This window comes from Sceloporus occidentalis, unplaced genomic scaffold (genome assembly GCF_023333645.1).
Source record: "Sceloporus occidentalis isolate IW3139 unplaced genomic scaffold, rSceOcc1.0.p SCAF_6, whole genome shotgun sequence".
Lineage (NCBI taxonomy): Eukaryota > Metazoa > Chordata > Lepidosauria > Squamata > Phrynosomatidae > Sceloporus > Sceloporus occidentalis.
The window spans coordinates 4,471,665-4,498,622 of NW_028316986.1; the positions used below are offsets into that span (position 1 = coordinate 4,471,665).

Sequence of the window (26,958 nt, forward strand, 5' to 3'; positions counted from 1 at the left end):
GGCCCAGAGCGGAGCTGAAGGAAGGAAGGAAGGAAGGCCCCACAACAAACTCCAGCTCCCAGAATTCCATAGCAGAGAGCTAAAGCGGGTTGTTTGGGTGAGAATGTCGATCCTTCTCTTAGAAACGCTGACTCTGCTCTCTCTCTCTCTCTTTCTTGTCAGGTTCCTTGCCTTCAGTCGGTTCCAGCGAAGAAGAAGAAGAAGCAGAAGAAGAAGCAGCAGCAGAAGGCGGCCTTGTGCTTCTTGCGCGGAAGAGAAAGGGCCCATGGGCTCCAATAGAGGAGCCTCCTTGCGGAATGGCAAGTGCTAGGACCAACAGAAGCCATCGTGCCGCTCTCTTCGGCTCTGGCCAGGCCCAGAATTCAAAGAGCAATACAGAGCGAAGCCGGTTCCAGTTCATGGAGTGGATCAGGGCCTTAATGGCATTATTCAGTAGCTCTTAAGAGCTTAGGAGAACGGGATACATTTTGCAGCGCACCAAAAGAACTGGAAGGAAGGTGTCAAGAATACTTGACTTAGTCTGGAGCGCCACCTCCGCAGACAGTGCCCTTCCTCCAGCCCCCGGGCCTCATGCCTTGGGGCAACTGGAGCCCTAATAGCCAGAGCCTTCCTCCGCTTTAATAGTGTCTCTGGAGTACACCGTCCGAAACCCCCGAAAGGGTTGGGAGGAGGCATTTCCCTCGTTGCAGTGGGTTTGTGACATGGATCTTGTGCCTCAGTTGTAGCTCAGTAGATGCGGAAGGAGCAAACCCCTTCCCTTCCCAGATAGTGAAGATTCTTCCCATTGACTCTCTCAGGTCCTCAGTTCTGAATCATTAATTAACGCCATAAAGTTGGAGGAAGGACAGTTTGCCTCTTGTCCTCCCTGCAGTTGCCTGGAACGCTTGGGGCTCCTTGGAACAGTATGGACCAGGGAAGCTCCCTCCCTCCCTCTCTCTCTCAGAGCGCCACTTGTGTGTATGCAGCAGATCAACATTTATGTATCATGGAGCTGTTTTTTACCTTTTTAAGCTTTGTCTGCCACTATATTGTGCTTTTGTGTGATCTTTATGAGCGATCTATAGTCGTAAGAAGTTTGACTGATTGCTTATCTTCTTACTTTGGGATCCAGGCCAGAGATATTGCAGTCCCTCCCCTCCCACAGCAGCCCCCCCCCCAAGTGCCCCATTTTCCATTCAGAAGGGTCCTCTACGCTTCCAAAGAGTTTTTGTGGGGGAATAAGGATTGCAAAGATTGAAAACTTTCCTTTGGTTGAAGAACATAACTTAGGTTCCAAGCCAAAGTGTGGAATAGGATAGGTTTTGCCCCATTTAATTTGCCGCCTATCATTATTAGATTGCTGTATGTGGATTAGGAAAGAGTGATCACCCTGGTCAGAAGGGGCTTGGGGACCCTGGCCTTTCCCCCATTGCATGTGGCAGAGCTTTCTTGTGCCCATTCTCTGGAGCAGGCCTCTTGGCACTGTGTACTTTGCCATCTCTTTCTGGCACACAGCAGGCTGAATGCTGTGAGTTTATTGGTGTGAAGCAATGCTTGGTGGGTGCAGCATCCTACCTTGGAGCAGGGAACTTGTCTCGACTTTCTCAGCTAATCCAGTCCTAGGGGTTTTTACTGTCATGCTGCCCAAAGCTCTGTTTGCATGGTCTGTCAGAGAAGATCTTTGTGGCTTGGAGATGTTTACAGATCTAAGGGACTTGGAGAATTCTAGGCCACACTGTGATTAACTTAAAACTGGAAGCATTAATTCTCAAGGGCTGCTTTTATGTATGCATAGGGATCTTGTAGCGCCTTTGAGACTAATTGATCAAAAGCAGTTGTAGCATAAGCTTTCGTAGAGTTGGTCTACTTCCTCAGATGCATGGAGTGAACCTGATGCCCAGGGAGGTCTCTGAGGAAGGAGACCAAGTCAGTGAAAGCTTATCCTACAGATTCGTTTGCAGTCTCAAAGCTGCTACAAGATCTCTTTGTATACTGATATTCCAGACTGAATTCCACTCCCTCCTCTCTAACAGCATGATTTGTGTATGTCTGTGAACTGTTACAATCATGGCCCAGGAATACTTTCTGAAAGAGAAATGAACACAAATCCCTTTCATTGCTTACATTCTTTGCAGGTGTTTTATCCCACCTGGAGAATTTGGAGGCTGCTGCCCACGAAATAGCACTGAAACGAGGAGAACTGAAGAAACAAGAGGAGGACATGGCTAGGATGAAACAGAGGCTATTGAAGCTGAGGCATCAAAGGGATGAGCTGAGGACCAAACTCAGTGTGTTTCGTTCTCAGGTGAGCACACAGTGTATACAAGCCCAAGGGCCACTATGGGTGTCTAAGCATCAGGCAAAATACCTTTCGATTGTAAAGTCAAAGACTTTCATGGCCAGCATCCATAGTTTTCTGTGGGTTTTTCAGGCTATGTGGCCAAGTTCTAGAAGAGTTTATTCCTGATGTTTCGCCTGCATCTGTGGCTGGCATCTTCTCTGAAAATGCAGGCAAAAAGTCAGGAATAAACTCTTCCAGAACACGGCCACAAAACTATCTTTCTATTATTTATTTATTTGTTTGTTTGTTTTCTATCCCACCTTTTTCCCAAGATGGGATTCAAAACAGAAGCCATGGAGTTGAGGGCAGGATTGAGAAAGCAATATATACAAGAGCAAATCCATGCAGCTTGACAAAATTCTTTCTGCCACTCAAAACAGTTCATAACAGGGATGTAAATATTCACTTATTTCATTCTCACATGCAAGAATGAATTACATCTCAAAAGTTTTCTCCCCTCTAAGCAAAACTTGTGCATTTTCAATGATTTTTCAAACTTTGGGAGGGTTTTTTTTAACAAAAAAAATTATTTCCACAAAATGCTTGTTTTGTGCTGAAAGACCTGGTTTTCTGTCAAGTCTTTTCGTTTAGACAGAAACCATGGTGTATTTGGTACCAAATTTAGCAGTTGCTGAATGAAAATCTTTTGTTCCAGAATCCTGTTTTGGCATAAGCTCCCATTTTTGTACAAACATTTTGTTTCCCCAAAGGAAGTCCAACTGGGGAAAGTCTCACAGCAGCTGACCCTGCTCTCAACAAGGTGCCTCCATGCCTTCTTGCTGAGGACAAGGACATTTGTGGGAAGTATTTATGTCCCAGATAATTACACTCTTCCTCTAAAAACTAACTTTGTGTAGAAAGGCTTGTTAAAGGTTTCTAGACTGAGACTTTAGCTATGGCAGCCCAGTGCAGTTAGAGAGGGGTTTTTTCCCTATGCACATTGTTTTTCCTGAGGCACATTATGAAGTGACATGTCTTTATCTTTGGGGAGAAGAGTTACTGCCCATTGAATTGCTTTCTTGAGTATGTCCACACACTTCTTTCTACTCTCCACGTTTGGGGAACCCCCTAAGGCCACTCTCCCCATACCCTATCCTTCAGCTGTTTCTCAACTTTTATATCCCACCCCCAAATTCTGTGAGGCTGAAATGCCCCTTTTACTGGTAATAAGAGCTTTACATGAAAACATGCTGGCACAATATTTGCTCCTTTTGTTTTGGGCTTTAGTCACCACTGAAATGCAGTTTTGGAAACACCCCTGAAACTGCACAAAAGAACAAACAAAAGGGAATTTCCCCATCCTTACTGCAAACACTAATACAGTACAAGGGTTCATTTTCCAAGCGGTTTGGGGTTGATCATAACATAACAGTTATCACTTGTGACATTTTCCATCATGAGAAGGAACACCTAAGAATACCATGCTTCGTTGATGGTCAGTTCAAGACAGCGACATGACTGCTGCAAGGGAAAGGTACAGCTTTATCTGCAGCATAAAGCTTAAGCTGGTTGTACAGTACTTGGGGGTACATCACTTGGGGGTACATCAGTGGATTTGTGGAGAGAAGAGAACGAGTGGATTGAGAAGTGGCCTCCCTTCTTGGCAGTAATTTGGAGTCAGTGGCCCACTGGATCATTCTGTTTCTGACTCACAGTTCCGGGAGTCCCATTCTGCCATGTCAACATCAGTGGGCTCACACCAACCTTGCTTCCTAAGCTTTATGCCATTGTCAGGCACAGCCTGACAATGCCAGTGGAAATGATCTGTGGTGATTCATCCCAAGAAAACAAATTTGGCTGACAGCTTCTGAATCAAAATTGCCAAGTGAGTGGCTTAGTCACCGAGTGAAGAGAAACACCATGGTAGGTTTTTTAGGGCCTTTGATTGAATTCCCGGGAGTGATGGATAAGATTCATACTGTCCCTAGTCCTAGCTGTAAACAGCATTTGGTTGTCTGCCTGGGGAAATCCTACATGCAAAAGAGGGGCCTTTGCCCCTTCTTTCTGCTGTGGTTGCTGGGACAGAGAGAGGGCTGCCTATGCCATAACCAGTGAGGTATAGGCAGACAGAGGTCCATCTGACCCACCCATAACTGTGTTAAACATTTTACAAAGGCTAAACACTTTCCCCTTAAAAGGGAGGTGGCATAGTAACCTGTGTGGATAATTGCAAATATCATCTCATAGAAGTACAGGTTGTGTCTCTCTTATCCAAAATGCTTGCAACCAGAAGTGGATTATGGATGATTTATTTATTTGATTTTGGAATGCCCGCGTTTGCAGATGCAGTCATAAGGAAATGTCTTGGAGATGAGACCTAGGTCTAAACATGAAATTCATTTATTTTTGTATACACCTGATACACATAGCCTAAAAGTAATTTTATGAAATAATTTTAATCATTCTGTGCATGAAATTCAGGCGGGTTACACACCACCATATAGTACGTATACAATACGTACAAGATGGCGGCGCCCCTTCCACATGGGCGCCGCCATCTTTACGTACTGGACGCATAGCGTCCAGACATGTCGTGGTGCCTATGACGTCGCGAATGCGCCAGCAGCGCCTCGCAACGTCATAGAGGAGCCGCAAAAAGAAGCTCCGAAATGGAGCTTCTTTTTTGCTCCGCGCGGGAGCCGCGCGGTTTAGCTACTACGGCTCCCTCGCGGAGCAAATGGCGCCGGCGGGGGAATGCCACAAAGCGGCGGTTTGTATCCCGCCAAAGTCTTTGTATATTGAACCATCAGAAAGCAAAGGTATCAGTATCTCAGCCACCCATGAAAATAGTATTGGTTTTTGGAATATTGCAGAATTCTGGATAAGGGAGACTTCCCCCCGATCCTAAGTTTCTGCCTTGACTTCCTTCCTGGTGAGCTGCAGCAGCCTCCTTTTGGCTTGAACTGGGATCAGGGATGATGCAAGCAGCATCTAGCTGAGCTATGTCCTTCTGGTCTGTTTTAGCTCATTGCAGGCAAAGACACCACAAACATTGACTCCAGTGCTACAGAAGCTGGCCAGCAAGCCCTCTTGCAGTGGAAGATGGAGACTCTCAAGGGCCTGCTGCAGGTTTTTCATCTGACAGGTACATCTCTTGGATGTATGTGAGAATCTCCTCTTAGGTTAGTAGTTTGTCTTTTGTTTAGTTTGGCACCTTTGCTTGCAAAACATAGAACCATCGGATGGCACAGAATATCTGTGAATCTCTGTTCTTCACTTGAAGTTGGATTGAATTCCTACCCTCATAACTTCTGCTAGAACCAAGGTGTGTGGTTTGTGAACCAGAAGCAGCTTTGTAAGGTCCCCAAAGACCCCCAATTGCCCACTCCACCCAAAATAACCACGTGATTGGCTAGTTTGTTGTGATGTGTCTTCAAGTCAATTTAGCAACCCTATCCTAGAATTTCCTTGGCCAGATTTATTCCCAGGAAGCTTGCCATTGCCTTCTTCTAAGACAGAGAGAGTGACTTGCCCAATCACTGTTTTTCCATGGCTGAGCTGGAATTCAAACCCTGGTCTTCTGAAGTCTTACCTCAATTTTCTAGTTTACCACTACTTAATGGAGTTATGAGAGCCAACATGGCATAGTGATATGGACTAGTGCCCTGGGGGATCAGAGTTTGAATTTTTACTCACCTTTGGAAACCCACTATATGAATTTAGGCAACTCACAATATTCCAACCTTTTCTCAATACACTTGGTTAAGAAAACCCATGGGAGAGTCTCTTTGACTTAAAGAGTTGGCTTAAAGGCACATTGCATCAACATAAAATGGAGACGGTAAAGCAGCAGTTGTGCCTGAGAAGGCTTGGCTCCCCCTGGGACCCAGAAGCAGAGAGCAGCACGCTGATGCTGGTGCCCATCAGGGTTACAGGAGGGCTTTAGCTTTTGGTGACCCCTCAGTATTTGCATGCTGAGCCCTGGAGCATGTTCCATCTTTTCTGAGGACTGGCGTCTGCTGGTCTCCCAGGTGTACGTATGTATGCCTTGCATACTTACATCATTCTGAATTTTGTTAGTTCCTTTGGGACTGCAGGGCAAAAAGGTGAGGGAGCAGGCAGGACAGTCCAGCACAGAGGAGCAGGTGGTAAGATAGAAAAAAGTGGCAGGACTGAAGCCTTAAAAAAATTAAAAAGTGGCTGGTTCCTGTTGACAAGAGGACACCATCAACTGTGTTCTGGCTGAAGTGGCTCCTTGTAGAGTAGTAACCACATGTAGTGCTTGTCTCTTCCCTGCTCTGCGATTCTGACTTGTAGGTTTTCCTTTTGTAGGCCTCAGTGGAAGGCTGACCACACAAGGCGCCTGCCTGTGCATCAGCACTGCTTTTGAAGGCACCTACCTGGAGTCCTATTACTTGGACCTCCTTATCCAGCAGCCAGTCAAGATCCAGCGCCACTCCATTCCGCCCTTCATCCCCTTGGAGCAAATTGCTCAGAAGTATCTGCACACAGATATCAAGCGCTTCCTGTCTGTCTTGTCAAATCACCTGAATGCTTCTGCTGGGAGGAAATTCCAGGCACATCAGTTACAGGTAGGAGGGCACCAACTGGGTAAGAAAAGCAGATAACCTTTTCTGTTGCCCTGAAGGCACTTATACAGAGGAGAAACTAAGCCATTCCTTCAGATGTTCTACCTGGTCTCTGTACATTGGGAAGAGGGACCTGAAGGTGTTCATCAAAGCTGTTTTTACAAGCCTCACCCATAATAGTGCAACCAAAATTCAGTGGCAAGCCGCTAAAAGCCATTTAAAACAAGAAAGTTGGTAGCAATCTGGGAAACCTCTTTTATATGAGTATTTAAACAAGAATTGGCCCCTAGGCTTACAGGAGTTGCCCACTTCTTTACTATAAGAATGGTAATTCAAGAGAGACAGTTTCCTGTGGAACAGCTCAGGTATGTTCAACTGCTGCCATCTCAAAGCTCCACAGCAATATGAGGCCTGGGACTCCTCAGGAGAAGAGAGCAGATGCTCCCGCTCAGCAACTAATACAGGTCATATTTTGAATTAAGCAAGTACTAACGGTTTAAGAACCTTGATGGATTTCATTCAGCAGGTCTCCCTCTATGAGAGGCAAAATTAGGATCTAGCATAGACTTGACTATCCAGATTAAAACTAGGGATGAAATTGTGCCACTCATCCTCTCCAGATTCCAATAATTAAATAAAGTCTAGAATAAGAGCTATGATTCTGACTTTCCCTCCCAGACATTTCCACAAGGCTGGGGAAGCTGATTGGTGCTTTAGAACAAACATTTTATTCTGCCAGTAGGATAAATGATGTGGCTTTTTGCAATGTTTGACCTGTGGAGACGTCTGTGTGGGAAGTGATCTTGGAGGTTATTTAGACCAACCCAGGATGTGAAATACAAGATGTAATTATAGCATCCCTATAGCAGTCTGTTCTGCTCTTCAGAAAGTCTTGTTGTTAGTTGCTGGGCAGGGTTGCATTTCTTCTCAAAGTCTGGAGAACTGGGTGACTCTGGATTTTGCAATTTCACCCATGTAAGTAAAAATGTTAAGCATGCTTGCCCTCCTCCTCCTATCTTCAAGTTCTTTTAAAAGTCTAATAACAACAGCATCATATACCTTTCTCCCAGTTTAAGATTCAGAGTGGCTTGCAACAGCATACAAAAGTAAAAAAACAAAACAATTCAGCCATGCTAAAAATGAAACCAGTTAAAATAACTAAAACAAATAAAAGGCCAGCATCTTAAACAAGGCTCCCCCTGCTTCTAAACAGACTGCTGTAATAAAAAGGTTTACCTCCTTGCAGAAAGAAAAGCAATGAGGTAGCTAGTCTAGTTCCAGAGCCTGGGAGCAGCTGTCAGGAAGGCCCTCTCCCCTGTGAGAGTACAGTCTTTCAGTCTGTAGGACCTGGATCATTATCAGTCAAAACCAGGCCTTTGAGTTCTGTCTGAAAAAGGACAGGCAACCAGGGGAGCTGTTGCAACAAGGGACTTGGGTGTGCTCTCTATAGTCAGCCCCAGTTAGCAGTCTGCCTGCAGCTCTTCAAACCAGCTGAAATTTCCACACACTCTTCAAAGGAAGCCCCATATAGAGTGTAGTACAGTAATCCAGTCATGGTGTAGCTAAGGCTTGTGTCCCCATGGCCAGATCTGCGGTCTCAAGGAATGGGTGCAGCTGGCACACAGTTATTAAGTGTGCAAATGCACTCCTGGAAACCACAAGATCTGTACTTCCTTTTAAAGGCTGATGCCAAAAAGAATACCAAGTAATTGTCTGGCACGTTTCTCTGTCCCAGCCGAGGTACTGCCACCCCTAGTCATCTCCTGACTTCCATAGTAAATAGGGACTTTCCCTTTCCTTTCCTTGTAGGAGCATTTTGCTGATTTCCTTGAAGGTCCCTTGCAGGAAAACTCCTTGTGCAGTTTGCTGGAATTCAACTACCGTCTGGTGAGAGAAAGCGAGACTTTTCCATTCACAGCCAAGCTCACTTATGGGGATCCTACAAGCACCCTCCCAACGGAAGCCACTGTTGCTTGTAAAGGTGAGCCCCTTTTCTGGGATAATAAATAACCTTTAGAGATAGTCCCATCCTGGCTTTCCGATAACAAGTAGAGGTGATCTACTCAATGGGTTTGGGACAGAAACAGAACTGACACACTCACTGTCTACAAATCTTACTTATGTTAAGACAACCTAATTTAATAACATGAAATGTATTTAAAATAGCTTATTTCTTTCAGTATTTACAACTTGCCTTTTCTATGAATAAAATGTCTACAGATTGAAAAAAATGTAGCAAAATTACACAACAGAATGTAAGGCAAATTCAGCAACAACGGATTTTGGCACGCTTGTGGGAATTTATATAGCCATGGGTAAAAAGAGAGTTTTCTTCTTAGACCTTAGAAGAATAGCAATGTGAGAGGCCATTTCTTGTTCCCAGGACCTGCACTTTCCTTCACAAGGAATCAGCCAGGACAGGCTCAGGAATTATGCAGTAGTTTCGTGTAACCTTAAGAGTGACACATTTCATGATATGCTGGTGGAACTCTTTAATTCTTTAAATTAGTTCTTTAGTAACCTCAACTAAAAATTCTTAAACTAGAAATGTAACAATAGAAAATTAGACTGCTTTGAAGAATAAACCACATTATCTCATTACCACTGCTTGCATTCCATCTCTTTTCCTAAATCACTATTTACTTCATAATATTTAAGAGGTAAGCGTATCCTATTTTATGAGTGTGTGAACCAGATATAAGAAGTGATAGTTAGCTTTTGTTTTCCATGGAGCACACAAACAAACAAAAAGAGGAATCTTAGATATTGCAAGGTACTTTTGGTATATTTGCTAATTTTGCAGTACATGAAGCAGGCCTTTAGAGTGAAGTTGAAGATTTGTCAATAAAAATGTGTGCCGTTTATTTCACTGGGTACCTTCCACCTCCATAGATCTCAGGAACAATAGTCAAAGGAGGCCAGCAACCCAATGAGGAGTGAAAATAGTCGAGTTGGGGCAGTGGGGGAGAGAAGGAAGGCAAACTCTTTCCTCATGCCATGATCTGCTAATTTCTCTTCCTCTTTTGTTGGATAGAAGATGCCCTGGCTTCTTTGGCAGAGGTGGCAGCAGATCATATGGCCTTGTTTCGTGAGAAACCTCTTCCTAAGGTCTTCAGCGCCATCACAGCCTCCACAGAAACTCTGAGCCAGTCCGTTTCGATGGAGTCCCCTGTCCCCTCCAGCGCTGTGCCTTTTGGAGGGAGATGTCCATCTGAGGCTGCTGCAGAGTGAAGTCTTTCCAGGCAGCGACATTGAGAGGAATGTTGGAGCACTCCAGAGCAGTTGTTTCCAAAAAACACCACAACCCACCTCTCCATGGCATTTGCTGCAGGAGAATCAAGCTTCCAAGACCGAAGTTCACTACTCAGTGAAAAAAAGCACTTTCAAAATTCCACAATAAAACTGAAGAGCAGTGGAAGCAAATCCTCATGAAACCTGGCTAGCAATCTCTAGCTGAGTCAGTCACTGAGTAAGGACAGGGTAGGGTTGCCTGCCTTCCTGCTTTTCAGTCCACACTGAATAATTTCAGGAGCACTTCTTGCCATGCATCTGGGTGGGCATCTTCCCTACTACAGTTACCATGGAAGGGACTGAAGTATTCATGGAAGCAGCATTCACCTTGTACGCTGCTCTTGCTTTGCTACTGAGATTATTCTCTTGTGTGCTGGTTCTCCAGGACTGAGGATGGCAAAACAGGACTTCCTTTCCCCAGAGGATTGGCCTTGAACTGACCCAGGTAGCACCATAAAAGCATCCTAAATATCTAATGCATATTAAAAAAGCATCCTAAATGTGTGATGCATATATTTAGGAGGCAAAATATTCAACCCATTAGAACATGGGATGAATATTCTGCCTCCTAAATATACACATCATGATTTTCACAATACAGTGGTACCCCGGGTTACGAAATTAATTGGTTCCGCTGCCGCTTTCGTAACCCGGAAACTTTCGCTAGCCGAATAGCCCATAGGCGCTAATAGCGAAAGCCGCGATTTCGTGTGAAATCGCGCCGAAAAGCACCAAAAAATTTTTTTCGTAACCCGAAAAAAAAACCGTAACCCGGAACAGTTTTTTTCTTTGGAATTTTTTCGTATCCCGGGAATTTCGTAAGGCGGTGCTTTCGTATCCCGGGGTACCACTGTACTGCTTACAAAATTTCTCATATGAAAGATCAAAGCTTGCTTAGCTGGAATGAAGGACATACAAGACTTTACAGTGTTATAATATGTCAACGTTCTGCTGCTTATTATCAAATTTGTCTCTTTTCAAAAAGTTAATAAAGGGGGAACAATGTTAAAAAGTTTGCTGTTGCTTTCCTCAATTGTACATATCTTTATTAGTTTTGCCATTTTCAGTTTATTCCTCTTATTCCTGTACGTAAATATTTTCTTCAGTGGTAGGAACTGTGGGAAGACACTACTGAGATTTTTGCCACTGTTAAGGGACTCTTTATCAGAACATAATGTTTTGTGTGTCTTCCTAGACTATCCCAGAGATTCTCAATAGCCTGTATGAGTGACTTAATTGTATCTTTTTAGGAGAGTCCCTTAAGATAGTTCAAGGCTGGAATAGAGCGGACAGGACCCTACCAGCAGCCCTTTCTTTGGACAAGTCAGGTCAGGCTGCCTTTTTACTACTGCAGCTGCAGGATAACTGGCTACAGGGAAGTTTAATGTGTTAAACCATGAGGATGCTAAGAACGTTTTGACCTTATTTTCATTAGAACAACTTCATACATTTCTTAACCCATTCCTCAGATCAAACAATCAGAATGGTGACTGCAGTCAAGAAATCACAAGAAGATCACAAGGGTTGTCAGAAGGCAGAAATGACTTGAGGTCACGCAACAACAAGGGCAGGGAACAGGTTTTTTGTTGGTGGTGGTCTTTTACTTGTGCAGTGATAGTGCTAGATACATAAATGATCATCGTCATCTAGCGTGTACACAACTGGTGGAGTGGATATTTGCTTGTTCTCTTGAGTTTGAATTTGGCAATGTGGGTGGGCAGGAGCTGCTTTTATTAGGTACTATACTCATGGGCTTGATGCTCATGAGCTGACAGTACTGTTTTGTTACTCTTGTCACATTTGGGCCAGTAAACTTGTCAAGTCCTTCAGTTTTACATCTTATTTTTTTTCATTCTCCTCTGTTAATAACTTGTTCCATCCCAGAGTTAATTGTCCTGCTGTTTCATTTCATTTAGCAGTGTCAATGAATTCTCACAAAATAAACACCTTCACTAAATAAAATTAACTTGTTACTGCTAATTGCTGTTTTCAGATTCCGTCTATTGAGTAGCCTGCTGCTAATTACTCCTGCTAGAATTTCAATCAGGCCGTGGGCAGATTTCAGCAGAGGTTAGCGTTGGCGGAACTGGCAATGGTGCCAAGTGCCCAGGAGAGTTGGAGCACAGACACAACACATGGGGAGAGTAGCAAAATCAATTGGGGGGGGGGGGGGAACGGATGGACCGTTCAGAGGGCTTGGTCTCCTCTGCCCTGTCCTTTGATCATCTTCCACTCAACTATCATTTGCTCCATTTTAACAGTGGGCGAACTGAAACGAATCAGCTACCCTAGTTAGGTCAGAGATGAGAAAGTGGACCCTGCCCCTGCTTTGGGTGAGAATGGGGCACACTGACCCAGTTACTTCCAATTAGCTGATGAGTGCAGGAACTTGTATTGTTAGTCCACAGCACCCAATTCAAACCATAGTTTTGTTTTCTGTACCTGATGATAAGACAACCAGGATAGAAGAGAGTCTAAGCAGTGCTAGGTGGTCCACTAAAAATTGACTACTGGCTAACAGTCTATAGTTTTCCCATGGCTGAATTATAGGAATGAGGAAATTTCTGACACTCTAAAAGTCTTGTCCCAAATCCTACTGTTTGTCCCAAGTAGAGTAGAACACTGAGTCAGTGAGATTTACAGGTTCAGTCTCCCTTATCCAGAATTCTGAAACATTTTAAAAGCCAAAGCTTTCTTCAAGGGTGGCTGAGATAGTGACATCTTTGTTCAGTGTACACAAACTTTGTTTCATGCTCAAAATTATTTTAAAATATCTTATAAAATTACCTTCAGGCTATGTGTATAAGGTGTATGGTCCACCTGCACCATCTGCAGGCTTGCCATCCACGGTTTGAGCTTCCACAGCAAGCCCTGGCTTTTTCAAAGGTCACATGTGCATACAGCTGCGCATGCAGGTGCAAGCGTGAACATGCGTCCATTGAAAAGAACGGGACTTAAAATCCCACATTTTTTGCTATCCGCCCGGGTGGTGGTGGTCCAGAGTGGATGCCCCACAGATAGTGAGGGACAACTGTATATGAAACATACATGAATTTTCTGTTTAGACTTGCATCCCATCTCCAAAATTTCATTAGGTACATATATGCAAATACAGATTGATAGTAATAAGAGATAGACATGTTAGTCTGGAATATCAGTATGCAAATGGATCTTGCAGCACCTTTGAGACAAACTGAAAGAAAGAAGCTGGGAGCATGAGCTTTTGCAGGCTATGTTTGCATCAGAGGATGTATACTCAGGTCTATGATAGCTCACGCTGCCAGCGTCTTTCTTTCAGTATGCTTCAAAGGTGCTACAAGATCCCTTTACATTTGTAAATACAGGTATTCCAAAATCCAAAAATCTCAGAAATCCCAAATACTTCTGGTCTGAAGCATTTCAGATATGGAAAACTCATTTTGTACCTACATGTTGAATTAACATTCAGCTAGTAAATCAACAAATGGATTTACAGTATTGGGACCAAGCAAGAAAACTTGGGGTGTTGTCTGGTCAGGGATTTCTGGGAATTAGAAACCCTAAACATCCAGATGGCCAGACGCATAATGCCCAATCCCTTGAGCTGCAATCCTGTTTCCCTACAACTGCATTGGCAGTGGAGACAGAAGGGCTGAAGGAAAATGGCAGCCATTAGGTCAAGTACCAGAGGAAGAGGCGAGTCAGAGTTGGCCAACTTCACCCTGGAAAAAAAGTGCCATCACAAACATGGAGAATACTTCGGCTTTACACTGCAAATGTCCTCATTTTAAAGTGACACTTGGCAGTCCTTGCATTCAGCCACTGTGAAGCCAGGATAGCCATCACATCTCCTGCTTCCATTGTACCTTGCCACCCCTGCAGAAGTGACTGAGCCTCCCTCCGTCCACATTCTCAAAAACAAAACTTGACACCACATATCTTTAAAACCAAACTCATTCTATTTGAGAAACTAGAGAAATAATTACATTTTTCCAACATAACAATCAGATAAAGGCGTTCAGTAAAAACAGTCTTGTACCAGATAAATCTCTTCCTTTTTTTTAAAGCATCAGCAGAAGGGAGGGCAGCAAAAGATTCAAGGTGCAGCCTGAAAGAGGCACCTTGCTTTCAGAAATAAGACAATTAAAAATATAAAGAATCTGTATCTTTTATATATATATATTTATATATATTTATATATTTTTTATATATTTGAAATAGGACATCTTCTTAAGAGTTAAACAAACAAACAAAAAAAGATTGCACTTGCTCTCTCCCTCGCCTCCTCCTATTTATCTACAGTGTTTTTGTGGCAATAGTGAGTCCATTTAAAGTAAGTACCAACAGCCCAAGCGTGCCCCCATGGCTCTCTTTCTCCCAGCCCACGTCTTGCTGCTAGAACCTGCACTGAGCTTGCATTTCATTTTAGCAATAAGCTCCACATGGAAAAACAGTCTATGGAATAATTAAAACAATCAGCCCTTTGCCCCTCACTTGGACGACCAAAAGAGAATGCAGCCAAAGCACTCTATGGATGTTGCACTGAGGAATCTACTTTCCTCTTCCCCACTTCCAGATCCAAATGTGCAAGAGGACCACTTGTATGCACAAGGCGTAGGAACACCTCCCACCAACACTGCCTTCCCCCTCCCTGTCTACATTAAGAGGGAAACGCAGACACAGATGACCAAAGGAACCTCTTGACAAATAATGGCAAGCCTCCAAAAAGAAAGGAACGGGGCAAACTTCCTGAAAAATCTAATGGTGTTAGCAGTGTGTATATAGCAATCTCTCATCCTTTGGGCAGCACGGAGACACCCGCTTGTTTCTGTAACCCGCATGCAGGACCCAGGGGGCCTTCAAGAGCTGTCAACCACTTGGTGGGGCAAAGTCACACAGGAGCCGTTGATGAAGGAACCTTGCTTTTCCCGTCCTTTCATGAAATAGGTGAGCAGGTCGCCTTTGCCCTTGACATAGATGTGCCCCCGGCGCACAAAGCGGAAACCATACTCCTTCAAGACAAGGTGGGTTTCCTCTACCACCTGCAGAGAAAACAGAATCAGAGAATCAGAGAGTTGAAAGAGACCGCAAGGGCCATCCAGTCCAACTCCCTGCCATGCAGGAACTCACAATCAAAGCACACCTGACAGATGGCCATCCAGCCTCTGATTAAAGATCTCAAGATAAGGAGACCCCACCACTGTCTGAGGAAGTATGTTCTGTTGAACAGCTGTCAGAGGTTCCTCCTAATGTTGAGGTGGATTCTCTTTTCCTGTAGCAACTATCAATAGTGAGGACTCTTGTATTAATACAGTATATGTTATGTGTGCACCATTGTCTTTGTTCACATCTCTGCTAATGGACTGGAATTTATAAATATAGTTCAATGCAGCTGTTTCTCTTTCTAATCTTCCTTTATAATTTCCTTGTTGAAGGACTGCAACCTATAAATCCCTTACTGTATTTCCAGGAAGTTTGAAATGAGAGGCAACTGATTTTTGAGTACTGCCATTTCTAACATCAGATTTGTTCCAATTTATCCTCTTGCATAGAGACTGTCCTGTCTGTCCAATGTAGAGTATAGAGGGGTGTTGTTGTGTGTTGGGTGTGTTTTACTTCAAACAGATCCAGTCAGTGTCTACCATGATCTCAGTCTGATTCCTAAAACGTGTCCCAGAACCCTCTGCAAGACTCAGGTGCTTCATGGCAAAGCTGGTGGCAGGAGGACACAAGTGCTTCTGTCAACAAACCAGTGTGGAAAAGTTTCCCTAAAGGTTTGAGAATTTTCTTTCAGTCCCTTGCCTCTACTTCATTTATGGTCACTGGAGGTGCTCCTTGTTCCCACCCATCTGCTTCACAAATCTTGCTGCCTACATGATGACACAGGAAGCGTGCCCTCACCTGGATATTTCCCATGACTCCTGTGGATTCCATCCGGCTGGCCACATTCACAGTGTTCCCCCAAATGTCATAGTGAGGCTTGCGGGCACCAATGACCCCAGCTAGCACTGCTCCTTTATTCATGCCTGCCGACACCATGCAGAGAAAGAGAGAGAGAGAAAGGGAGAATACATGTGCAAGTCCAAATTCTCTGTAGCACTTTTTCCAAGGGCAAATCTACAGTGGCCAGAATACTCTAGACTGCTCCCAGAATATTATACCCAAAAGTGCCCCGAATTCCCCCATTAGTTCGGTACTCAAGAGCAACGCTGGGCAGCTGTCTACACATGTATCCTACTATGCCACTGCCACCACCACTGGCAGACTTTGCTCACTCAGGTTGAAAATGAGGCACCCAGCATAAATCACATGGCTGGGCACCTCTGTGACCTCAGAGGGAGCAACTTGCGCCAGCAATGGCAGCACCCGGCGGCACAGCAGAACAGCTTCCCAGCATCACTCCCAAGTGGGCCAGATTTTCCTGGAATATCTGGAGCAAAAGGTAAGTCTTTTAAAACCATCTTAACAGAGGGATAGACCACATTCAGTGTAGAATTGGCCTCACACTGTGAGACAGTCTGCACTTGAATTAGGGTTTTGGCCTTGTGCCGTGAAAATTGTGACGTGAGGGCATGGGGGAAACGGTTTAAATAGACTGTATAAACAAGCCCAAGACTTTGTCTTATTGTACAGAAACTAGGGATTGAGATTAGGGATTAAGACTGGGGTCGGGAGAAGTTTAAGGACATCAAAAAATAATTGCTGAATCCATGTCAGATCTAGTATTCTCACTGGGGCCAACCAACTGCTTCCAGGAAGTCTAGCAACCAGATTTCAAAGACAGACTGCCACTGGATATGGAGGGTTTTCCCTCCCCACTTCTCCCTTGTCCATTAAATCAAATCTCTCTTTTAAAAATAGAGTAAATTCTAAAAGATGTTAATGCAAGGCAGAAACTTCCTCTGTTTTCTCTAAATCCAAGCTGTTTCACTGATTTCAGACAATATTTTATAAGGAGGAAGAATGCCTCTTTGATTTGCTCACAATGTGTAGAAAGATTTCAAAACCCTTCCCCTGTTTTCTTTTCAGAGAAGAATTAATTCAAATTCCAGCCAGCTAGCAAGCACACAAACAAACCGGCCAACTTGCCTATTCGAAGCATGAAGTTGTTGAAGGACTGGTAGTTAATGTTCATCAAAGTCTCTTTCATGGCTAAGGCAAAGTCAGCAAGATCTGCCAGGTGTTGCCAGCGTTCCTTTTCTGACAGGTCTTCCTTCTGACGAGAGCCAAGGATAAAAAGCAGAAAAATCTGAGAAGAGGGACACCTCCAGGCCCAACCCAATAAATACATGGTGCTCATAGCCATTTCTTATTTCAGAATTAAAAGACGCCTAGTGGGCAGCATCCAAGCCCCAAATTTATCACACACAGCTGTATTCAAGCATAGGGCTCAAACACTTTAAGATGGTGGACCCCATGAATATCAGGATACATCCAGGTGTACATTACCACCACATCACCCTTAAGCTTCTATATCCCTCTTTCTTTCAATGAACTCAGGCTTGGTGTATGTGGTTGTTCTCCCCACTCTTATCCTCACAAAAGACCCATTAAGTAGATTAGAGAAAATACTGGCCCCAGGTCACCCTGTGAACTTCATGGACACATGGGAATTTGGACCTGGCTCTATCCTCTCCTAGGCTGCATCCACACTTGTAGAAATAATACCATTTGATGTTGCTTTAAATGCTATGGAATTCTGGGATTTGTGAGTTTTGTGTTTTTGTGAGCTATTTTGCCTTCTTTGTCAGAGTTCTGGTGCCACAACAAACTACAAATCCCAGGTTTCTATAGAATGGAGCCATGGCACTTAATTCTGCAGTGTGGCACCAACCCTTGTCCTAACATTCAGAAAATCCTAGTGTTGGAAGGGTCTTCATGGGCCACTGAGTCTAACCTCTGCAAAATGCAAGATCTCCAGCTAAACCATCCCCAGCAGGTCTCTGGCCACACTCTTTTTGAATCCTAACCATTACACTACACTACACTACACTACACTACACTACACTACACTACACTACACTACAAGATGTTAAACAAAAACTATTAATTTTATGTATGTTAGCCGCCTTGGGTTCCACTTTGGGAGAAAGGCGGGATAAAAATAAAATAAAATAAAATAAATATTAAATTAGCATTTCATTCCCTAGCTATCACAGAGACAAGACAAAAGTCTAGAGTCACTCATGTTCTTCACTGAAAACAGTTAAACGTTCATTTATAACACATTCTTCCCAAAACAGCTATGGGGTTCAACCAACCTGCTTCTTTTCATGGCCTTTCAGTGGCCAAGAGAAGAGCCCTCCAAAACAGGCTGAAAGTGCCCTCACACCTGGGGGTGCATTGGGGGTTGCAGAAAAAATATTTTTAAAACACATAAAGAATTGTTGTGTCATGGGGTGCAAGCAACCCATAAGCCACACTTTCTCCATCCTTGACCTATGCTTACCTTAACAGCATTGTTATAACCATTGGTGCTGACATCAGGGGTCACACCAGAAGCTGCCATGTAGGTGCTGCCAATAGTTTTGATCTTGGTGATGCACCGGAACTGGGGATCATCTAGAAGCTGTGAGAATTAGGGAGCAAAGAGACACACACAAGCAACCCATTAATCATTATGAAGATCCCTGAGTCACTCAGAAAAGTCTGTAGGCTCAGTGAGTGGCATACAATCACTTGAAACAGACAACAAGTAAACCAACCAAGTAGCCACAGCTCACAGATTACTTGGAATTATTTTTCTCAGTTGCAAAGGCATAACTATATTACTGTACATTTGAACTGTAACATAACCAACCAGGATTGTTGCTCTGTTTGAAGTAAGACATGCCTTATTCAGTCATTTATTTATTTTATATCCCACCTTTCCCCCAGTACAGGACACAAGGCAGATTACAATACTTTGTGGTGTAACTATCTTTTTAGTTACTTCTATAGTTCTTGGGGGTCCAACCTAACTAAATGGTAGAGGAGGAATACTCAGTGGTTCTAGTGCTGGCGCTTGCTGCCACCTTGTGTCTGATGTGCCTGTGGAGGCAACAAGGTGGAAAGAACAGAGTGTGATTTCTATCACAGAACAGCTAGAAAGGGCTTTCCCCATCTGTCCTTGCCTTAGGGACCAAGTGAGCTAGCTACCTTTGCTGCCTATCTCAGATGACTTACCGCATCAAAATCTGAAATGATTTCATTGAGGAAGCGCAGACATTCAATCCCACCATTGTTGATGCTCTCCTCAGTGTAGAAGTCAGCAAAGTTGGGAAGGGAGGCAAACATGACACCAATCTCATCGTAGGACTGGCTATACAGCTCCTGCACCATGAAAACCGTACAGAGGAAGAAAGGAAAGGATGACAGATGAAATCTCGTTGCATTCTAAGGCTGCTACCCCCACAACTGTTCTTAGTGTGTGTCTTGAAGTCATTTCCAATTTATGGCAACCCCAAAGTGAATCTATCAACAGGGTTTTCTCAGTAGATCTGAGAGAATGTGACTTATTTATAATTTGTTTCATTTGTATGCCGCCTTTCTCCCAGAAAGGACCCAAGGCAGCTCACAGATAAAAACATTTTAAAATCTCAGTAAAATTCAAAACAATTAAAACCATCTACACACAATACAAAATTACAAAAAATATACAAAAGTTAAAAGCATAACTAAAACCCACTTGCTCCATAAAAACCACCCTGATATGAATTATATATCAAATGCCTGCTTAAATAAAAATGTATTGGTTTGCTGACAAAAAGTAAGCAGGGAGGGGGCTAGTCTCCCAAAGCCACCCAGTGGGTTTTCTATGGCTGAGCAGGGATTTGAACCCTGGTCTCCAGAGTCATAGTCCAATGATCAAACTACTACCTCATGCTGGCTCTATCACAACTATGCAACTGCTTTAATGCCTGTAGGGTTTATCATTCTACTCCACTAGTACAGCTGAAGACATCAGTTAAAATCATGAAAACGAAAAGAAATCAGTTGGTTTTCAAGGTGCTGTTAAGATTCCTTCTTTCCCTGCCTATTGCTGGTGTTGTTATTAACTTTGGCTGGCATTCTTGTCAACAGTTACAAGATGGTAAAATGGATTTGTGATCTCATAACTGCTGACCACTCACATTTACAATTAAAGACCAAGCAGACCCCAAAAACCTACCCTTGCAACCTACCAGCTCCCCAACTGAAGTGTTTCTGAGGTACCAGAGTTTGGAGCCCTGGAAATGATGTCTGCAGTGCTATCTCATTTGAAGGGCACACTGAGACAAGCAGTTGAACTGGGACCCTACGGGTCTCTTTAGCTACCTATAGTCAATGCATCCCGAGACTGGGAGCCTCATCACATGAGAAAAGAAAGCTGAAACAGAGCCTGAGAGTAGTGGCTTTCTCCTTCCTTCTCTGCATGCACTTCCATTCTCTTCCCGAGGGAGATAATCATAAAAAGCATACCTCTTGTCATGCTGGAAAAATCTATTTGGCAAAAGGCACACTTTTACAACCGTCTCTCTCGGGAAGGGGAACGGAAGTGTTACAAATACACGTGGCGAGGCAAAGAAAAAACTGCTTCTCTCTAGCTCCATTCTGACTCTGGGATGTACTGCAAACATCATTGCCTAGTGTCTTGATCTCCAGCACCTCAGAAACACTTTGTTCAGAGTGCTGCTGAGCTGCAAAGATAGGTATTGTGGAGCGGGTGGCATCAGAATATGATGGCACATAGCTACATGTACAGCGCTATAGAAATAAACTATAATAATAATAATAATAATAATAATAATGGAGCTCCACTATTGTAGCTAAGCTCACCATGTAGGATCTCACCCTTTGCGTATAAACACACATTTTCTCCAAAACTGGAACTCAGGGTAGCTTACAAATGAAAATGATTATAACATAGTTAAAAACATACATACATTTAACTCTCTTTGAAAGATGAAATTCTGTTTTTCTCAGCTAATTCTGATGTCGCAGTTAGTGGGGATGACAGAAGAGAACAATAATTCCCATGTATACTAAAAGCCTAACTGAGCTGTGATCAGATCAATTTCCATAAACAATAGCTAGATGACACAGAAGTGGCCATACATGCAATCTGTGCATGAGCTTACTGGATGTTAAGTATTTGAAAAGGCCTAAATATTATGAAGCCACCAGATCAAGTCTGATCTTGGAAGCGAAGCAGGGCCAGGCCTGGTTAGTACTTGGATGAGAGACTGCCAAGGAATACCAGGTGCAGGTAGGCTATATTTCAGAGAAAGGAACAGGTAAGTATTCCTTGCCTAGGAAAACCCTATGAAATTCCTGGGGTCACCATAAGGCAATAGGTAAGTTGAAGGCACATACTTTTTAAGTATTTGAAACTGGCAGAAAACGGTGGTATCACCCTTAATGGGTCCAAAATAATGTGGCAGTTTAGTCTACCCTGTCCTAAGCCATTCTTCCTCATTTTGTTGCTGCACAGAAGTGACTGACTAGAGATGATCAGAGATGTGGTCCAACATATCTGGAGAGAACCAGGCTGAGGAAGGATGGACAAGTCCCTCCGCCCACAAATGTTATAGGATTGCAATTCCCATTCATTCTAGCCAGCATACACAGTGGTCAAGGATTATAGGAGCAGCAGTCCAACATTTATCTGGACTACACCACCCCCCTTTCTGCTCACCTGTGTCCTTGCTGCGCGCCTTGTTTTCCCTATCCATCCATCACCCACCAGCACTCACCTCGTCCCGTTTCTTGGAGCCCAGGAAGTGCCGAGCCACATGATCTGGCAGCATGTTGGTGACCAGGGCCTCGTTCCAGCGCCTCATCTCGTAAACTCGCTCCTTCTGGTCGTGAACATCAATCTTCCACAGGAATAAAGTCCTTGCCAATTTCTCCACCTGCAACATTATTTACTTATTCATTGTTTTATTTTATTTATTAGAATATTTATGTCCCACCCTCTATCTCAGGGTGGGATATAAATATTCTCAGGGTGGCACACAATAAAATCAACATCCTCTGCTGGCACAGAATGGTCATGGGAGGGGAGGGCAGCAGCAACTCTACAGCAGATACAGAGGGGCTTTGTTTGGTGCAGAGGGGAAAAGGGAATACTAACATCTACAATGACTAAAAAACACATACAAAGGCATACAGTTGACTGATGCCTGCACAATAGGACTTGGGTCCTATTGCCAAGATATATCATTATGTATATCACTGGATCACTGTCTCCTAGTTGATATACTTTCTGACCTCAGGTTCTCAGACTCTGTTCTTGATTGGTTTAAATCTTATTTGTCAGATAGATCTTTTGCATTGGTCACGAGTGCTCAGACCTCGTCCTCTGTTCCCTTATCTGTTGGAGTTCCCCAGGGCTCTGTTTTGGGTCCCCTACTGTTCTCTCTTTATACATTGTCCCTAGGAAAACTTATAAGCTCTTTTGGTTTTTCCTATCATCTGTACGCCAATGACACTCAGCTGTATCTTTCCACCCTGACCTTTGTCCGGGACTTGAACAGCAAAATTCATCTTGTCTCACAGCTGTCTTGCAGTGGATGCACCATCGGCGCTTGAAGCTCAACATGTCCAAGACAGAGCTTCTTGTCTTTCCACCTAAGTTCACCCTTCAATACTCCTTTTCTGTTTCTGTTGATGACATCTCTATTCGACTGGTCCAGGAAGCCCATAGTCTTGGTCTTATTTCTGATTCTTTTCTGTCGTGCATCCCCCAGATCCAAGCCACAGCCAATATTGCTAAAATCCATCCATTTCTCTCGGCCTCTACTGGCAAGACTCTGGTCCGTGCGCTGGTCGTCTCACGACTAGATTATTGTAACCTCCTTCTGGCAGGGCTTCCTCTCTCTCACCTCCGTCCTTTAATTTCAGTCCAGCATTCAGCTGCACGCATTATTACATCCTCTCACCACTCTGACCATGTTTCTCCTCTATTATCATCCCGTCACTGGCTTCCCTTCCCCTTCCGTATTCAGTATATGCTTCTGTTGCTAACTTTTAAAGCTCTGCATGGGCCCCCCCTACTTATCTGAACTTCTTTCTCCCCATATTCCCACTCGCACCTTCCATTCTGATAGTCAAGGTCTGCTGTTCCAGCCCAGGCTCTCCACTGCCCCGTCCCGGATTTGTCACTTTTCACTTGCTGCCCCTCACTCCTGGAACCTCCTTCCCCCACAAGCAAGCGCCATCACTTCTTTAACCAGTTTCAAAACTGAGTTGAAGACTATATTGTTCAGGGAAGTATTCCCAGGCATTGTGTGACTGTTTATCCGATTGTTATCTGATATTTTATTTTATTTGCTCTCTGATGTTCTCAATTTGTTGCCTCCTTATTTTATCTAATTCTATCTTGCATTACTATCCATTGTTTTATATGTATTTTGTAGAATGTACGCCTGTGATGTCCTGCCAGGACTGATTGAAACTTTCCCCTGCATTTTCTTTCACATTGGTTCAGGCCATAGTATGTTTAGTGTAGAAAAGTTCTTTGTATTAGTTGTGGGAGGAGCTGTAGGATTCCCCTGCATTATTTCCAGGTTTGGTTTGCCCTTTTCCCAGCATGCTCTGTTATAGCTGGAAGCCTTTAGTTTGGAGCAGTCTTTGCTGTGAGCAGGCAGAGAGCTGTCTTTTGGTGGCAAACAGGCCCAGACAGCCGGAAAGGGCATTTCTTACACTTTAGCCAAATCAGTTACCAAGTTAGCCATTTTAGTTACTATCAGCAAGAAAATAGAGGAATTCAGGAGCTGAAAGACCCTGCACCAGCTCCATTGAGTGAGGAGAGCAAACTAACATCTGACCCAGAAAGATGACATCCGGAAGATTGCTGAAACTGTAAAGTATCTTTTGTTTAGAGCTGGGGAGGAGAAAACTCTTTATTTTGTCCTTTAAATTAAATTTCCCCCCTTTTGAACTTTACATTCAGCTTCAGAGCCTTTTTTGGGTAGAAGAGTTTGATCTCACCAGGGTACCGGCATTGCACACCCAAACCTGCCACCACCTTTAGTTGGGTGTGTCTTCACAACGCCATTGGCAGGTTTCATTTTTATCGATTTTATTGTCTGTATGTACAGCGCTGTGTAAATCTACAGCACTATATAAATAAAGAATAAGAATAATAGTAGTATATGCTAATATTCCAAAATTCAAAACACGGTCCCCAGCATTTTGGATAAGGGGGAATCAACCTGTATTACATAAAGACACCCCTATTGCCTGGTCAGTATGCCAGAGTTTTGAAAACCAAACAAATAAGTGTTATAAAAGGATAAAAATCTTATGTAACACTTGGAGTTACTGGATCCAGTGGGTGGCAGCATACTCTTGAAAAGCATGTGGGGATCTTGAGGTGGAGCACCACAGTGGTGGTTACAGCATGAGTGACACTGTGTGATTGTTACAGCCTACTGGGTCTATGAAATTTAGCAAGATACTCACGTGGCGGGAGAAATAGTAGAAACTGAACATCATCACCAAAATCATCACCGTCATGGAGTATTTGGATGAAAGTAAGTGCCTGCAAGGCAGAACAAAATTGATTGAGAGCCACAGTTCAAAAACCCACAAATTTCAGTCAAGCCCTTCCTGAGCTTTGCCACTTCAAACTACAAATGGAGGGATCACCTTTTTACTAAATACCTGCCCATGGGAGAAAATTTTTAATGTCTCTATGTAGAAAACTAATACATCAGAGATAAAGGCTCTAATCTGGCCTTTCCACTCATGTGTTAGTTTTCTACATGCAGAGATTTAGTAGGTTACACAAAGGAGCATTTCAAAATGTGTTACAGTGGGGCCTTGTTATCTCATAGGGTTTGGTTGCAGGACCTCCCATCAATACCAAAATCCATGGATAATCACTTATATACAATGGTGCCAGAAAATGGTGTCTCTTATGTAAAATGAAAGATGTAAATCATATCAAAGCTTAATAGCTTTGGATTGTTAATGTCAGACAGCATCAAAACATGGTTGATCAAGCTTTCTAGTGCACAAAATTATTTTCCACAATATAAATATAATAAGTGGATTCAAAAAACTTTCCATTAAAACATTAATGCAAAAAAAAAAATCAAAACAGGTTAAATTAAAAAAACCAAAAAAGAAAGTTTAAACAACAACAAAAAACGTTTTTGTTGTTTTTCTATCATTATTTTTTCCCAACTCTGCTTCCAGTGCCATTTCTACCATTGCCACAGCATCTGGAGTTATTGTACCCAGCCACTGCACCAGTGACTACACCACTGTAGTTACTCCATTCCAAAACAATCATGGCTGCAGTCCTGGCTCTGAATCTCCCGCCATCACCGCCCTGGCCATTCTCCCACGTCACCCGCATGTGCTTACGTGCGCTCTCGGAACCGCCTCTGGTCGTACTCATCGAAGATCTGTCGCCAGGCAAGAATGTTGACCACACCCACAGCCCCAGTGATCATGACCATCAAGGTGAGCTTGACCATGTGGCTGACTTGCACCAGCATGATGGTGGCAATGAGCGCCAGCACTGCAATGTAGCTGTAGTACTTGGGGTTCTCCACGCAGCCCTCCTGAATCAGCTTGGTTTCTGTATCGTTGAAAATGGTGGAATATTGTAGGCAGCTGAGCTGTGGAGGCAAAAGGAAGATGTTATACAGAGGGCATCCAAAATTTCTGCTTGTCCATTTTCAACAACCTTGTATCCTATATTGTAAAAAACTATCATGGGATTTTTTAGGGCTGAGAGCGTGTGACTCACCTAAGGTTCCCCAATATGTTTCCTTGGATCACCATAAGTCAAAAATGACTTGATAGCACACCACTACATATCTTAGAAATTTAATTTCCTAGAAAGAAAAACCACTAGAGGGTGATAAAGAGTTAAAACTATGCATGGTGTTGTGCGCTTTCAAGTCCTTTCCGACTTATGGCTACCCTAAGGCGACTCTATCATGGGGTTTACTTGGCAAGACTTGTTCAGAATTGGTTTGCCATTGCCTTCTCCTGAGGCTGAGAGAGTGTGACTTGCCCAAGGTCACCCAGTGTGTTTAATGGCGATGCTGAACCCCTTGTGTCAATGCTGAACCCCTTGCAAAATGATGAAATATCATGTCTTCATGTCAAAAGACCATGCATTCTGTAGGAGTAGCCAGCATAGTGATACAGCTGGAAAGGCACTCCTGTATCTTCATTCACAACTTTAAAAAATAAGCATTCAATAAAGGAACTGAAGCCAGCCAGCATAATGCAGCAGTTTGAGTTTTGGGCTGCATCTGCACTGCAGAAATAGTGCAGTTTGACACTGCTTTAACTGCCATGGTCCCATCATAAGGAATCCTGGGATTTGTAGTCTATTATGGCACCAGAGCACTCTAACAGGTAAGGCTGAATGTCTCACAAAACTACAAATCCCAGAATCCCATAGCATGGAGTCAAGCTGCATTAATTCTGCACTGCAGATGCAGCCTAGGACTCCAGAAGAACAGGGTTCAAATCCATGCTTAGCCATGGAAAATCACTTGGTGACCTTGGGCAAATCACATTCTCTCAGCCTCTGGGGAAGGTTACAGCAAATCCCCTTCTGAAGAAACTTGTCAAGAAAACCCCTTGATAACGTCTCCATAAGTCAGAAGTGACTTGAAGGCACACAACAACAACGTAAGTCAAAGTTTACTTGATGACACTTAACAGCAACAACAATCCATCAAAACACAGGTCCTTCTAGACACATACACTGTAATTTGTTTAGAAAATTTGTAAAGCTTAAACTGCATTTTTCTTCATTGCTAACTACGCCTGATCATGATATGAAAATTTAATAAAAAGTGAAGGCGAAGGCTTTCACGGCTGGCATCCATAGCTTTTTTGTGGGTT

The 26,958-nt window shown here is 43.5% G+C and overlaps 2 protein-coding genes across 7 annotated transcripts in view; one reads left to right on the top strand and one right to left on the bottom strand.

Moving 5' to 3' along the window:
* Position 1: 1 nt before the first annotated feature.
* LOC149310344 (centromere protein O-like) lies at positions 2–12,120 on the top strand. Of its 4 annotated transcripts, none has more exons than XM_089528757.1 (6): positions 2–97; positions 2,115–2,284; positions 5,285–5,405; positions 6,593–6,852; positions 8,659–8,830; positions 9,884–12,120. In XM_089528757.1, the coding sequence occupies exons 2-6, from the start codon at positions 2,201–2,203 to the stop codon at positions 10,078–10,080; spliced, it is 834 nt and encodes a 277-aa protein (XP_089384883.1). In that variant the 5' UTR covers positions 2–97; positions 2,115–2,200; the 3' UTR covers positions 10,081–12,120. The 4 variants fall into 4 exon arrangements, with proteins under 4 accessions (XP_089384883.1, XP_089384882.1, XP_089384885.1 ...); XM_089528756.1 differs by lacking the exon at positions 2–97 and adding an exon at positions 120–299; XM_089528759.1 differs by lacking the exon at positions 2–97 and adding an exon at positions 306–497.
* A 1,846-nt stretch (positions 12,121–13,966) lies between these two features.
* Positions 13,967–26,958, bottom strand: part of LOC149310345 (adenylate cyclase type 3-like) — a 135,969-nt gene continuing 122,977 nt past the window's right edge. For all 3 annotated transcript variants that reach the window (XM_089528763.1, XM_089528761.1, XM_089528762.1), the window contains exons 14-21: positions 25,456–25,712; positions 24,547–24,625; positions 21,834–21,992; positions 19,285–19,431; positions 18,569–18,688; positions 17,209–17,335; positions 16,021–16,145; positions 13,967–15,161 (exon numbers count right to left, since the gene is read on the bottom strand). In XM_089528763.1, coding sequence (XP_089384889.1) covers positions 14,979–15,161; positions 16,021–16,145; positions 17,209–17,335; positions 18,569–18,688; positions 19,285–19,431; positions 21,834–21,992; positions 24,547–24,625; positions 25,456–25,712 — 1,197 coding nt within the window. In that variant the 3' untranslated portion in view covers positions 13,967–14,978. The remainder of the gene's footprint in view (positions 15,162–16,020; positions 16,146–17,208; positions 17,336–18,568; positions 18,689–19,284; positions 19,432–21,833; positions 21,993–24,546; positions 24,626–25,455; positions 25,713–26,958) is intronic.